The sequence below is a fragment of the Solanum lycopersicum genome, chromosome 11 (assembly GCF_036512215.1).
Source record: "Solanum lycopersicum chromosome 11, SLM_r2.1".
In the NCBI taxonomy this organism is placed as follows: Eukaryota; Viridiplantae; Streptophyta; class Magnoliopsida; order Solanales; family Solanaceae; genus Solanum; species Solanum lycopersicum.
In genome coordinates, this window is record NC_090810.1 from 2,642,713 (window position 1) to 2,658,021 (window position 15,309).

General features: G+C 35.4%; 2 protein-coding genes across 2 annotated transcripts; both read left to right on the forward strand.

Annotated features, from left to right (window-relative positions):
- The first annotated feature begins 554 nt into the window (after window positions 1-554).
- Window positions 555-8,345, forward strand: LOC101258810 (uncharacterized). The gene is made up of 14 exons (XM_004249970.4): window positions 555-1,198; window positions 1,950-2,036; window positions 2,731-2,834; window positions 2,946-2,996; window positions 3,572-3,743; window positions 3,864-4,181; window positions 4,687-4,890; window positions 4,977-5,489; window positions 5,667-5,876; window positions 6,102-6,290; window positions 6,435-6,607; window positions 7,058-7,210; window positions 7,325-7,406; window positions 7,520-8,345. Exons 1-14 carry the CDS (start codon window positions 692-694, stop codon window positions 7,907-7,909), a joined length of 3,153 nt encoding a protein of 1,050 aa, XP_004250018.1. The 5' UTR covers window positions 555-691; the 3' UTR covers window positions 7,910-8,345.
- Window positions 8,346-9,212: 867 nt separating this feature from the next.
- On the forward strand, window positions 9,213-14,993 carry LOC101259105 (probable GPI-anchored adhesin-like protein PGA55). The gene is made up of 5 exons (XM_004249971.5): window positions 9,213-9,350; window positions 10,385-10,545; window positions 11,900-13,019; window positions 14,244-14,422; window positions 14,566-14,993. Exons 2-5 carry the CDS (start codon window positions 10,412-10,414, stop codon window positions 14,675-14,677), a joined length of 1,545 nt encoding a protein of 514 aa, XP_004250019.1. The 5' UTR covers window positions 9,213-9,350; window positions 10,385-10,411; the 3' UTR covers window positions 14,678-14,993.
- The last annotated feature ends 316 nt before the right edge of the window (window positions 14,994-15,309 follow it).

A 15,309-nucleotide genomic window follows, 5' to 3' on the forward strand; every position in this document is an offset into this window, starting at 1 on the left:
CCTATTTTTTTAGTCCGTTTAGAAAAATGTCTATTCTTTTTTGTAACACTTTAATTTCAATTTTCAATGTGACATATTTAAAAATTCAAAAACTAATGGTAAATTCTACATAATTTTAGTTTTAGAACATACTTAAAATTCAATATTTTTAAATTTCTTAAACTTCATACTAAATCAAAAACCAACAAACAAAAAGCAGGGAGTAAAATTTTTATAAATATTTAAAATAAAAAATACACTTGAAATATTTTAAAAAAAATTTAGCTTCCTACTTGAACTATCCGATCTTTTCTTACCTTATATAAACGATAATGATATTTTAAATTAAAAAAGAGGATAATTTATATATAATTTGAGGTATAAAACTCAAAAAAAGGATAATTAAGTGTAAAAGGATTATAAAAGCATACATAAAAGTAATTAAAGGTCAAAATGTGTATAATCAATAACTTGAAGGAGTGAAATTAAAATTTTCAATAATTAAGGGATTAGAATTAGTGTTAATAATACTTAATTAACAAATAAACAGTGAGATTACAGAGTAAAGCTGTGTAAAGCAAAACAATATAAACAGATTTCTACTACTGCTATTCGCCATTTGCCATTTTCTTCCGATTCAGAAATCACACTCTTTTCAATGCCAAAAACGAAATTCAAATCACAAATTCATAAAAATTCCGATTAGATTACAATGACGATGGGACGTAGCTCCGGCGACGACAATAAGGATAAGAATGATAACAATGCTATAAGCTCCGGCGGTGGATTTCACTTGATCCGTGACCGTTTTCGTTTTAAGAGAAATTCACAGAGACCGACGGAGGCGGTAACGTTGCCGTCTTCTTCTTCTCCGTCGGATCGGCAGTGGAAAACTCCGGCACGATCTCATCATCACCATCACCATAACCGATCTTTTAGTAGGAAGCTGATTTTCTTCTGTTTCAGAGGGAAATGGTTATATTTGTGTATATTTCTGGTTATTTTTGTTTTTGCGTTAGCGTCTATGGTGTTACAGAGTTCAATCATGTCGGTGTTTAGGCAAAATGAGAGAGCTCGTTCGAGATGGTCTGTTAGGGACGATTTGAAGTTAGGAAGTTCATTGGAGTTTGTTCCACCACCGAGGTTTCAGCTTGGTAATGGCTTGGACTTGGTTAGGAATCAGCCTAGAATTGGTGTTCGGCCTCCTCGGATTGCGCTAGTAAGAATTCTATATACCTGTGTTCATGTTTAAGTATGCGAATTGTATATTTATGGTTAATAATAGTAATATACAATCTCCATAGAACTTAGGAAGCTGTGAACGATTGTCATAAAAATGCAGAAGAAAGCAAGTTCAAATTTAATGAGTGAACTATTTTTTAGTAAAATCCTAAGTGAATATCTTGTAGATTTTTTTTTTTGGTTGAACCTATAGGATCTAGAATTCTAGATGCATGTAAGTGGAGTTTATTCTAGAGCCTTAGAGCTAGGGAGATGATGGCAAATGATTCAAACTTAAGAATCTCATATCATTGTGTGAATTGTGATAGTGAGAGGATAATGTTCTTATCAGCCTGAAACTATATGTTTGTCTAAATTTGGAGGATATGCCGTAACTTTTTGTTTGTTAATTAGTAAGAATAAGATATGAGCACAACATTTTGACATATTTAAGAATATACATTCCCCTCTTGCTCATTATTCATGACTTGTGATCTTTACCTGGTTCCTGCAGTTTTTGAGTTTTAGCAGATGTGAGTGATTTTATGTTTACATGGATTATACCTTTCCGATTTCTTTTTAAAATGCACAGAGAAAAGACTGGTTCTGAGAGTCAAGTCTCCATTTAATTTTGTTGTCTTCATAATATATTGTATCTTCCCTGCTGCTATTTCTATATCAAAATGCACATTGCATTGGTCTCTTTTAACTTCCACTAATTTAAGTATGCTTCAATTTGACTGTGTAAGGTCTTAGGAAACATGAGGAAGGACCCACTGTCATTGATGCTATCTACTGTGGTGAAGAACTTACGGGGCCTAGGCTATATGATTAAGGTAATTTTTGGTAACTTCAAGTTATAATATCTGCTTGCTGTATCCTATATATTACTGTCTAAGACATAATAACTTAAAGCGTCTGTGTTGCAACTTGCAATTAATATACACTTCAGATTGTAATTCTGCTACTAAAGATGGTATTTCAGCTATAGAGATTCTTTTCACCTGAAATTTCTATTTTAGATTCATAGATAACAAACTTCTTATTTGAGATTGAGTGAAAGTTTGGTTGCAAAGAGGTAATTGGGGTTAAGAACTGGATCACCGTGGCCTATTGAGATTAATACACCTTAGGTTCTGGAAAATGTAAGGGGGTGCTTCTCTTGGAGCTGGGAGGGGACTGATCTGGCAGGCCGTAGAAACAAGTTTTTCTTCTTTTGAACTATAATGTCATATGTTCTTCCTGTTTGCTCTGCAGTTTCTTATTTAAGTTATGGTTATTCTTATTTGTTAAGATTCCTTTTCTTTTTTCCATACATATCTTTTAAATGATAATTGCATCACACATCTGATTATGACATTTTAATTTGTCTATAAGTCGTTGGTTCTCTAGCTGAACTTGGGATTAAAGTATGATGAGTGGAAAATATGGTACCATATCAAAGTTGTGACAGAAGAATGCACCTTTTCTGATAATTTTTTATAATGGTTATGTGCAATCTTATGCCCTACTTAAGACTCTTTTTTGCAGATATATGCTGTGGAGGATGGCATTGCGAGATCCGTATGGGAAGAAATAGGAGGGAAAGTATCAATTTTAACTGCTGATAGATATGATCTCATTGATTGGTCAATGTAAGCATGCTATGCCATCTTGGATCCTCATACAGTCCATTTCTTCGACTTTGCTATCTTTACTCTCAATTAGCTTGGTTTATATTAGTTTCTGCATTTTAATTTATGCAGTTTTGACGGTGTTATTGCTGATTCACTTGAAGATAAAAATGCTATATCAAGGTATGACTAGCCTATTGGATGAAGCATACTTCTTTTTATTCCAGGAGATTCAGCATGAACGTCATGTGAGCATTATTTACCAATAACAAACTAAAATGTGTGTTGGTCTTCTATTTTGAAAATTTTAAGCTATTTTAATGTGAAGTGTAGGGGCAATGAGTTTTATTTACAGTCTCCTTGTCCTAAATTCTGAAGTTCTCTTGCTAGGGTTTTAAGCATTACTTGCATATGCTTGACTGTTACAACATAAAAAAAATGTTTGACCTAATGTTGCAATCATATTTGAATGAAGAACAGAGCTGTAGGATATTATAATAATTCAATCTTACTGTCAAATTGATTATGTTATTAATAGATGATTCAACACGAGTATGTTCAATTTTTATTGCTACATTCTTGATGTACTCTAAATGATGCCTACAAAGTACCATAGCCATATCAGTCCTTCTCAACATGGGTATGTCGGCAACACAGGGAGACCATGTAACAAAGATGAATCTAGATCTAGTACTAATCCTTTGCATTTCTATATTTTGTTTGAGATATTATGGTTTGTGAGTTCTATATTTATGCAGCCTTATGCAGGAGCCTTTTTGCTCTGTCCCCCTTGTATGGATAATTCAACAAGATACTCTTGCAAGTCGCCTTCGTCTCTATGAAAACATGGGATGGGAAAATCTTATTTCTCATTGGAAAGATTCTTTTCGTAGGGCTGATGTTATTGTATTTCCGGATTACTCTTTGCCGGTATATACAACATTCTTCTCTGTTTCTCGTTCTGATTTTATATTTTCAGAATTTTTAAATTTATTTCAAGTACTCATCAAGCTTATCATGTACTCAACCGTGGTATTTCTCCTATTATAGATGTTATATAGTGGACTTGACACTGGAAACTTCTTTGTGATCCCCGGATCACCAAAAGACAATTGGGCTGCTGGCAGTTATAGTAGGAGACATTCAAAATCTCAATCAAGGGAGAAGTATGGTTTTGACAAAGATGATCTCTTGGTTTTAGTTTTTGGAAGTTCCATTATCTACAATGAGCTGTCCTGGGATTATGCGTTGTCCATTCGTCATATAGAACCTTTGCTACTCAAATTTGCTGGAAGTGATGCTGAAGAGAGGCTGAAGTTCGTTTTCATGTCAGGAAATTCCAGTGATGGGTATAATGATGCATTGCAGGTAGAATTCTGAGTGATGTAATAGTAATATAGATAATTCTTAATTTCTGCTTCCTGTTTGACTCCTTATTCTGTCCTTGTGATTGATGGCTTGTCTTTGCCTTCCTCTGCTTCGCTAGTGTTTCATCTCAATTTTAAAAGAAGTTTTGTTGTTTCAATTGGAAAAAGGATAAATCTTTTTAGATATACTTACATATAACAACTGAAACTCATTTAGACAAAGAAGTTCTAAATCATTTTCTCTTGATTTTATACTTTAAAGGGCATTGTTGTCTTAGTTACCTATCTAAACTTTTCAACTTTCTGTCATCCATCATGTGTTCTCCATTTTTTATTGTCTTCACTCCTTGCTAGTGCTTTACTGTGTTATTTGTTAGGTTGAGATGAACATTCAAGTGATATTGAATAATGCTTCACAGCATTTTGCAGCAGCAGTAACATGTGGTTTACTTACTATTATCTATGCAATAAAATTGTAAAAAGCTATACTGTCTCAAAATTTGTAGGATATTGCTAATCGTCTAGGACTTCATGAGGGATCTCTTTCACACCATGATATGAAGGGTGATGTTAACGGTATTACACTGATTGCTGACATTGTCCTCTACTTCTCCCCCCAATATGAGCAAGAATTTCCTCCTATTCTGATACGAGCTATGTCGTTTGGAATACCAATTGTCGCGCCAGACTATCCTGTTATTAAGAAATATGTAAGTCGATCAAGTATTGTTCGCCACCATTTTAAGCTGAAAAGTAGAATACTTTTGTATTTCCTGGAATAACTTTCTGTATTCAGGTTGCTGATGAAGTACATGGAATCATCTTCTCTCAACACGATTCAAATGAATTGGTGCAAGATTTCTCACTACTTATATCTGATGGAAAACTAACGAGATTTGCTCACACTATTGCATCTTCTGGGAGGCTGCTTTCCAAGAACATGTTTGCAGTGGAATGCATTACAGGGTATGCAAAGCTGCTGGAGAATGTCATAACTTTCCCATCTGATGTCATACTTCCAGGAGACACCTCTCAGATTAAGCAGGAATCATGGGAGTGGGGTTATTTCCAAAAGGATTTAGAGGATCCTAAGGACATAGAAGATCTTCAAATGAAAGATGTGGATCCAATAAATTCCAGTGTTGTTTATGACCTCGAATTAGAGATGACAGGTTTTGTTCCACTGATGAATGTATCTGGAGATGATCTGGAGGCAGCTATAAAGGAAGACTTTCCAAGTGAGTTGGATTGGGACATCTTAAATGAAATGGAGCGTTCTGAGGAAGTAGATAGACTCGAGTCGGAGGAGGTATGTGAATAACTTTTACTGAAAAGTAGTCTTTCCCCGTCCAATCCAATCCCATAACCAAAAGACAAAAGAACAAGGAGGAATAAGAAATAAAAAAGATCTTTACTAGTTCATGTTTCTATTTTCTTGAATTCCCTTTGATGCAAGATCTATTGAGCACATTTTTTCTATATGTAGATTGAGGAAAGAATGGAAAAAGACATTGGTAGGTGGGATGATATATATCGTAATGCTCGAAAAGCTGAAAAGCTCCGGTTTGAAACTAATGAAAGAGATGAAGGAGAGCTGGAAAGGACTGGGCAACCAATATGCATTTATGAGGTTTATGATGGAATTGGAGCTTGGTCATTTTTGCATCATGGCTCTTTGTACCGTGGATTGAGCCTAGTGAGTTCCTTTGGCTTATTCCCTATGTTTCAGTTTCATATGGTTTCCTCTCGTTTTTTGGCATCTCTTTGTAGTTTGTACAGAAAATGAAGTTTTTAAAAATAAAATGCTATATGCTATGCATATTTGCTAATGCAGATTAAGTACATTCTCTTAAATTTTATTTACTTCATTATGTTACATCTCTGGTTTCTTTGGCTCTAACTATGGCATTTTCCCTTATAGTCAACTAAAGCACGAAGATTGAGATCAGATGATATTGATGCAGTTGGCCGTCTTACCCTCTTGAATGAGACCTACTACCGGGATATCCTCTGTGAGATGGGTGGCATGTTTTCAATTGCAAACCATTTAGATAATATTCATAGACGACCCTGGATTGGATTCCAGTCATGGCGAGCTACTGGAAGAAAAGTATGTTATTAGTTCCTGATGAATCTTTACGTGTGAACTAGTTCTTCTTGTAATTGTTAAACTTGACATTGGCATATTCGCACATAATCTTCTATGTACTCTTTTCTTGTTGACAAGTTTCATATAGGATTCTGTACTTATCAGGTTTCCTTATCTAAAAATGCTGAGCTGGCCCTAGAAGAAACAATACAGGCAAAGGTTAAAGGTGATGTAATATACTATTGGGCACATTTGCATGTGGATGGTGGATTTTCAGGAAGCAATGATGCCCTTACCTTCTGGTCAATGTGCGATATTTTGAATGGAGGCAACTGTAGGTAAATATTACATTGCGTACAGTGGGATTCAAACATAGATTTGTTTCAAAATTATGCATTCCTGCCAACATTTTTTCCTTTCCATTTTGGTGGATAGGTTTCTTGTATTTGAACAGTATAGATCTCTCTGGTAGAAATTTGGATGAATAACATTATTTAGGTTTAACTTGTATTGGAAAAAAAATAATAATTCCAAGTTCAAGTTGATTCTATTTCAACTATTCATGTTCTGAAGTCCAAGAAGCTGGAAATGGAGATTCAGAAATTCGTGTCGTAGAATGTATAATATTAGAAGAAGAGGGCTAGAAAAACTGGAACGTTTACACCCTACTCTTCTTAAGTAGTATCTTCACCTTATGTGCAGAGGGCGAGTGTAGTTTTGCTGTTAAATGGAGATTGTCCTTTATAAGTTCCTCTTAGCTGATTCTCATTCTTTTAACATTCTTGCAGAAATGCTTTCCAAGATGCATTTCGTATAATGTATGGCTTACCGTCACATATAGAAGCTCTCCCACCCATGCCTGAAGATGGTGGGAAATGGTCAGCCCTACATAGCTGGGTTATGCCAACCTCTTCTTTTCTAGAGTTTGTTATGTTTTCCAGGTAATCTAGGGCAATAAACATACTTATGTTTGGTGTTATATTACTTGCATAAATTTGGATATTGTAGTTTGAAATATGAATCGTTTATTTGAACTAACATGGCTTGAATTTCAGGATGTTTGTTGATGCTCTGGATGGTTTGCACGTGAATTCAAGCAATAGGACACATTGTGTACTGGCAAATTCAACCATGGAGGTTAGCCTATAGACATAAATTGCATTAGTACTAGTTTACATTTGGGTACGAACTTCAAAGTAATGCATGGTAGAAGGATAAGTTCTTATGTTTTGATTGTTTGTGACCACCAGAAGCAGCACTGTTACTGTCGAGTTTTGGAACTGTTGGTAAATGTGTGGGCGTATCATAGTGCACGGCAGATGGTTTACATTAATCCTCAGTCAGGTGCGGTGGAAGAGCAGCACTCAGTTGAGCAGCGAAAAGGATATATGTGGGCAAAGTACTTCAACATGACATTGTTGAAGAGTATGGATGAAGACTTGGCACAAGCTGCTGATGACAATTACCATCCCTATGAAACATGGTTGTGGCCATTAACGGGAGAGATATTTTGGCAAGGGATATATGAAAGGGAGAGAGAAGAGAGATACAGGAAAAAAATGGATAAGAAGAGAAAGACGAGAGAGAAACTAGTGGACAGAATGAAACACGGGTATAAACAAAAGACACTTGGAGGATAACACATCTTAGGTAGAAGAGATTTTTGACACCATTTGTAAACACCACCACATAGCAACCAAGCTCATTTTTGCTCTGGGCTTATGGATGAAAGAGAAGGACGGACAGGAAACAAGAAACGAGTGGTTTAATTCTTTCTAACTGCATCAACATACGGAAACTGACATACTCTAGACTGACCTTAACTACATATTAAGGGAGAGTGCATTACTCTCTTGGCAAGATCGAGTCGGTTATCTGTGGCTCACCAGCATTTTTGAAAGCTTTTATAATCAATGGACAGCTCTGGTTCCTAAGAGGCACATTCTCTGCAGTATTTGAAATGAGCTGAGCCTCTGCTGAATATTGTATTCTTTAGACTCACTCTGTATATACATTTTAATACAATAGACCAAATTTAGTTTTACCCTGCTCCAGCAGAAAGGGTAGAGGTTTCAACATGGACTGTCAAAAATCTCAACCATGAACATAGGCGGATCTATGAGTACTTGGCACTATAGAATGGAAGAAAATTTTAGAATGTATGGACTCTAGATCGTTGATTCGCCTCTCATTAGGTTAGTTATACCACTTGGTTTATTGCTGTTGATTTTGATGATAAATGTTATCTAGTTCGAGACATAAAGACGTGTAGGCATTCTACTAAAAATTAACCAACATGGATTTATTGTTGATATCCTAAATTTGATAAATCAAAGCCCATTTAATCACTCTAAAAAATGATCAGTTGACCACTAAACTCAACTTAAAATACTCAAAAGAACAGAAAAAATATGCAAACTTAAGTGCCAGGATGGATCATGATCAATATTCAATTATCATTAAAGCTCATATCTTTCATTTACCCAGTACGTAAAATATGTTCAAAAACATATAGCAATAACAATAATATTTCCTTTGTTCTTATTCATATTTGACTTGACACATCTCTTAAGATACAATAAATAAAATAATCATATTCCTAAATTACTCTTATTTATTATAAGTCATCTAAATATTGGTATAAAACTACTAATATTTAGTAATAAGCGTAAAATAGATATAATACAGTGAATTGTCTATTGATTTTCAAAAGTGCAATAAATCGTAATCTCACACAATAAAGTTCAGAAAGCATAATGTGTACACAAACCTTATCTCTAGACATGCTATTTTCAATAAATCCTGACTCAAGACGATTTTTAATACGATGAACAAATAAAAATAAACCGAAACCTATCCTCCTCAACTAATAGTTTTTTTTTAAAAAAAAATAAAATTTTGCTCAAAAAATAAAAATAAATTCAAATCCAAAATAATAATGAGCCCTGCCCGCCCTGTATGTGGACCAATAGAAAAATGGCGTCTCACTCTCCAGAGTTCACTGTGTAGGGTTTATCACTACTCTCAAAAGCCCTCAATTTTTTTTTTCATCTCTATTTTCCAGAAACACCCATTACCCAGGTATACACAATCTATAATCTCCCTCTTTTACATCTGAAAATTGTTTAGCTATAATTGTAAATTTTTTGCTTATGGAATTGTGATAATTGGGTTCTCGCTTCTTTTTTTTTTCGCTCATTTTTTATTAGTTTTATTCATGAGTATCAGAATTAGAGAAATCTTTCTTGGTGGGGGGTTAAATTTAATGATTGCATGATAATCTTGGTTGTTTAATCAATTTTTTATTTTCTCTTCCAATTTCTAATTGTTGCGTTTAACTGTTCTTGTTGATATTATTTTTTAAATTGTTGGAAATGAAAAAAAAATGGATTTACAGATGGAACAAAAGTATGAACTTTTTCTAAAGGGTTCTTTATGTTTGAAAACTGTTTACATGTTATGGTACATGGATTAGTATGTGTATTTCCCCGAATTTTAGCGAGTTTTTTAGATATGGATTGCATCAACACAAATGAAAATTCCGGGGAATATTGATTTTTTATGTTGCATTGTGGTGTAATGCGTTGTTCGTTCATTTTTACTTGTCCAGTATTGAATTCTCACACATTAAGGAGTAATAAATATAATAGAATCGTAATTTTACTATATCACTCGTTGAGTATAATGGATTTAAGGTTTTGAGAAACGACGACTATAGTTAATAATAAGGGTAAATTAGGAACCAAGTCTGGACAAGTAAAAGTAGACATCTATTTTAGTATAGTGAACAAGTAGAAGTTGGTGGAGGGAGTATATTGTTCGTCATTTTGTGTCCGTTTTAATCATTTAATTTTTCTTAGAACTTTTGCTTGTATTAAAAGAGATTGGTTCGTTACGATTTCAATATTGAAGATTAACCATACCCCCCCTATCAACTTGTTTGACAGGGGTAAATCAAGACAAATGAGAAATTCAACTATATGGCCTTTGTGTGTAATAATGTGATGGAATTAGTTTTTCTTCTTTTCATTGCATTTCCCTGGTTTGTAAATTCAGCTGTGGAATTTCAATATTTGATCTTGAAGCTTAACGTTTTCTGTTGTTCGGCTTTTCAGCTTTACATGAGTAGCTGAAAACTAAACATGCACACAATTAAGGGTGGTTGGGTCGGGCAAACATTTGCCCTTGCTACTTGCAATGACTCTGGTGGCAGGAAGACTAGGATTAGGCGTTCGAAAGAAGAGAGGAAGTCTATGGTTGAAACTTTTATAAAGAAGTAAGTGATTTTTTCATTTCTTCCTTGAACCGAGCTTTTCTGATAATTTCTGTCAAGTCTGTTTGATTTGGACTGATCCGTTTAGGGTTTAGAACACCATGTGTGTTACTTTGTATCATGACATCATCAATTCTAGTAGTATTGACTATTGAACGGAATCTTCTTTTAAATTCTTATGATGCTTCGGTCTAGATAACCGTTCAACTATATCTGTGTGTGAGATTCGCCATATTCTAAGAGCTGGTTCTTGAAATGATATTTCTTAGGGGTATTATGTAAATATTTGGTTTTTTTTTCCATCTACCCTAGCTTTGGTGGACAGAGTTACTTGGTATGTGTTGTTGGTTGGAGGTGACAGGTATCCAGTGGGATTAGTCGAGGTATGCGCAAGCTGGCTAGGACACCATGGTTATCAAAAGAAATATGCAGTCAAAGATTAGCAAATTAGGCATGCATAGTACTCCTGTATAGTTAAATACCCAAATACTGCATAAACTATCGACTAAATAAAACAATCTGAAATGAAAAATGAAGTTAAAAAGGTGGGAGGAAAAAGAGGTTTTTAGGGGTGGGGGTGGTTGGTTCGGGAGCCGAAAGGGGTCGATGAGAGAGCTGGAGGGTAAAAAATGGGTAAATGAGTAGAATAACCTCTTAAACCTATTTCCGGATGAAGATGGAGAACATCGAGAGGGTGGATGGGGAGGTGGAGGTGCAGAAAAATACACGAGTAAATTTCCCTTTTAATTTATGTCCCTGTGACTCATGAGATATATGAATCCTGCAAAGAGGAGTTCATTATCCTCCTACAAACCTTAGCACCTGAAACTTCAAACTATTGGATTGTTTATTAACCACTTTCATAAATGGTAAACCTTTTAGTGAGTTAGTGTTCCTCCTTTCCTTCATCTGGTGGATAGAAATCTTCAGATGTGAATGCATAATCACACTCTGGTGGGACAGATACCCGCAGGTTTTATCTGCTGCTACTGCATATTCTGATAAGTGATAAGTGATAAGCACAAAGAAGAAAGGTAGAGAGTTGGTGAATAAATAAGCTAGGTTCCACGGTAAAGACATAAAATGTGATTATAGTTTCAGTGTTTTTGATCATTGTCTCATAGGTTGCTAGTTAGGTCATCTCTACCTATATGAACATCTACCAAAGGTGCTCTTTATCAAAAAAAAAAAAAAACATCTACCAAAGCTGCTAAGAAGAGAACGTTTTGATGATCTTTAAATTTTCAATGAAAAAGAAGTAAAAATCTCAATCTTCTTTGGACCACTATATCTTTATTTACCAGCAGTTATATCGAGAGAATGACATCTTATTTGCTCTTGGCTTTAATGGTTGCAGATATCAGAAGTCAAATGATGGGAATTTCCCATCACTTAATTTGACGCACAAGGAAGTTGGTGGCTCTTTCTACACAGTACGAGAACTAGTTCGCGAGATAATTCAGGAAAATAGAGTTCTAGGTCCAGCTAAGTTATCTCCTGAAGAGCAGAACAATATCATGTTTGCAGAAGAATATCCACTAGGATCCATATCAACTGAACCGCAAAGTTTATCTTTGTCTGGTGAGACCCATGTTATGTCAAGTTTTGCGCCCAACCATTCCATGGGTAAAAGTGAAGAAGCTGATTTTGGTGTGAATAGACAGCTTGATATGATGGTTGCTGATGGACTACAAACTAGCACAAGTGACATTTCCGAGAGGATCAAACAGTCTAATGAATCACACATAATTGATTCTGAATCTGATCATCAAAAAAACAAGGATGAGGTTTTGCATTCTAGTGGGATTAATGGAGTTGACCATGAAATGTTCAATGAACAAATGGCTGGTGACTCTGAGACAACCAAAGAAACTGAAATCTCTGGTAAATCTGACTTGCTCAACACCCTCTCTTTCAAGCATCAAAATACCAATGCACAAGTTTTAGATTCTACTGAGATCATCTCTGAAAGTGTGAATGTGAGTCTCCTCTCTGGGGTTGATGCTTGTCGTCCTACAGTTGAAAACAATGGAACATATGGAGAACCAATATCTACAGAGTTGGTGGTAGGAGAGAATGTAGATGTTGAAGGTGGATTGAGTGACCTCGAAGTATCAAAAGCTGGAATACCACTTAAAACGTCAGAATTACTGGTGGAGAAGTTTCCCCTGCGACCCATTTCTAAGAAAATCAATGATTTGGATTCAGGATTAAATGAAACAACTAGTGTAGCAAAAACATTGGAAGAAATAGAACATGAACACGACAGGATAACCTCATTGGAAAAAGCTGCAGAACATATAACTGAGCCAGTTGATATGATGATAGCTGATCGAACAACAGAAAAGTCGAGTAAACTGTTGAACGAGAAAGCAGAGGCGAAAGCTGGAGAGGCATCATTGGAAATTTCAACTTCTTCAGAAGGAGTGGCCATTGCCACTGATGTAGGAGTCAAGGCTTCATCAACTTTAAGTGAGGTAAGCTTTTTAAGCAGTAAAGTTTAGCAATGTTTCACATAGGTTGAGTCTCAACTCTCAAGTTCCTCTTTTCTTTCATATTTATGAATTAATCTTTTGATTGAAGGTTTATCACCTCCGGTGCTTGTCTTACACTTTAATGCACTAATTGTTGGGCTGGGGTGTACAGATGACAAATGTACGGGAAATATAGAGTCTAGTCAATCACAGTCTAGATTCTGCAAATTCATTGCATTTGACGTGCACTAGTGCTGAGGGATATGTATATTCTTGTCGACATTTCTTAGGCATCTCACTGCCAATACTGTACTATTAAGTGTTAATATTGAAAGAAAGAAATTTGAAGTGCTTGTGGAGAAATGAGGAGAGGGCATGATTTTGGAGTCGAGAGTTTCTTCGTTAGAGCCATTCTGACAAACTTGAGTGTATCTAACCCCTTAATGCTCACGTATGTTAAAAACTGTTTTCCATGTGTTTTATTTTGTTCCTTTTGGGTGGGGTTGGGGGTTGGTTTGAGATCCGGCTATATGGAGAGCTAACAAGTATGTTTTTGGATAAGGATTATGAAATCAGACTATACTAGGGTAAAGTATGTATAGTAGATTGAAAACCGAATATTATCTTTTGATGGGCAGCTTCTTCTATTCCCAAAGTTCACTTCGATTAATCTGTCAAAGAGATACCAATGTGGGCGTTTATGTGGCTTCCTTTCTGTATAGTCACTTCATGCAATCATGACCTCGACTATTATGATTTGAAGAAGGTTAAGATGCTCCAACTTTTATGGTTTCTTGACTTTGATAAAGAAATTATTTTCAGTGGTGGAGCAAATTTTCTTGAAGCAAGCTAGTTCTTCAACACATGTAATATATAACTCTACCTTACTTTCATGAACAAATGATTGTCCGTCTATTTCGATACTTGTGTAGAATTTACAGCTTTGCATTGGCACCTCCTAGCATTAGACTTGCTTTTTTGTCATGATTGCAATGATTAAGGTTCATGTATTAAGGTTATTATATTTTGTAATCTGCAGCTAACTTTAGCTAACGAGCATAATTTGTTGTTGTAACTAAAAAAGGTCCAATTAATGTAAACACAAATGGTTTATTACTCCTCGTCTACATTTGGATCCTGCTCGCCTTTTTGACTATTTAGTATAAACTTTCAATTTCTCTCCATTTATGCTAACATGCTATATTCAAAATGTTAAAACTTTTGCAGACAGTTAATGCTTCTTGCCCAATGCCTAATGAGACTGTTGGTAGCAGTACTAACAGCGCCAGCGGTACTTCTAAGAAACCAGCTGCGGACGAGTTGATTGAAGATAAAGGCAAAGCCAGCATTCAACATAGTAGCAACCATCAGAAAGGAGTCAATCCTCCACTAGACAGAATTCATCTGTGAGTAACTGATAACTTCTCTTCGTTGAAGCTTAAATGCAATTCCCGTCTCTTTTCCTTGTTCGAGTGTCAACAAGTTCATCGTTCCTGCAACATGATTCCCATTTCCCACTAATTTACTTGTCGATTGCTAATTTCTGTAGTGAAACATGGAAAGACACTTCAACAAAATCCGGTGAACGTGAAACAAATCCATTCCTTGCTTTATTGAAGGCATGTGTCACAGCTTTTGTTAAATTCTGGACTGAAGAATAGCTTCTTTGCTTTTCCTTTGAGTGCTTTGAATCTGGCTATAGATCCAGCTGCTGCTGCTGAGTGATATTCAGTACATGGGGGAACACTTACTCGAATTATATCATTTCGGAGCTGCAATGGAAGTTACATTCGCTACCACAGGGGAAACCTCTCAACCAAAATCTCAACGTTTTCGATGATCTCTTAGTTGTATGATAGAACTTGTGCTAGTTGTGGTTTAGCAAGTATTTTTTAGATGGATTTATCACATTGAATGAATGAACATGTCGCTTGTGAATTCCAGATATAATATATGATAGGTTTCACTGTTCAATGAGCTTGCCATGTTCCTTGAAAATGTTTGTGGTGTTACTTTTTTATACATGACGTTCGTATCAACGGAACGTCTTGGTCGATGATAATTTATATATCACATTGAATGAATGAACATGCCACTTGTGAATTCCAGATATAATATATGAGAGGTTTCATTGTTCAATGAGCTTGCCATGTTCCTTGAAAATGTTTTTGTTGTATTGTTACTTTTTTATACATGACGTTCGTATCAACGAAACGTCTTGGTCGATGATAATTTATATATCACATTGAATGAATGAACATGTCACTTGTGAATTCCAGATATAATATATGAG

Bases quoted from the DNA above. Each gene is read 5' to 3' on its own strand.
- LOC101258810 (XM_004249970.4), top strand. From the start codon at position 692: ATGACGATGGGACGTAGCTCCGGCGACGACAATAAGGATAAGAATGAT. The intron at 2,835-2,945 runs GTAAGCATGCTA...TAATTTATGCAG, and splicing joins GATCTCATTGATTGGTCAAT to TTTTGACGGTGTTATTGCTG. The intron at 6,608-7,057 runs GTAAATATTACA...ACATTCTTGCAG, and splicing joins TTGAATGGAGGCAACTGTAG to AAATGCTTTCCAAGATGCAT.
- LOC101259105 (XM_004249971.5), top strand. From the start codon at position 10,412: ATGCACACAATTAAGGGTGGTTGGGTCGGGCAAACATTTGCCCTTGCT. The intron at 10,546-11,899 runs GTAAGTGATTTT...TAATGGTTGCAG, and splicing joins GTTGAAACTTTTATAAAGAA to ATATCAGAAGTCAAATGATG. The intron at 14,423-14,565 runs GTGAGTAACTGA...TAATTTCTGTAG, and splicing joins CCACTAGACAGAATTCATCT to TGAAACATGGAAAGACACTT.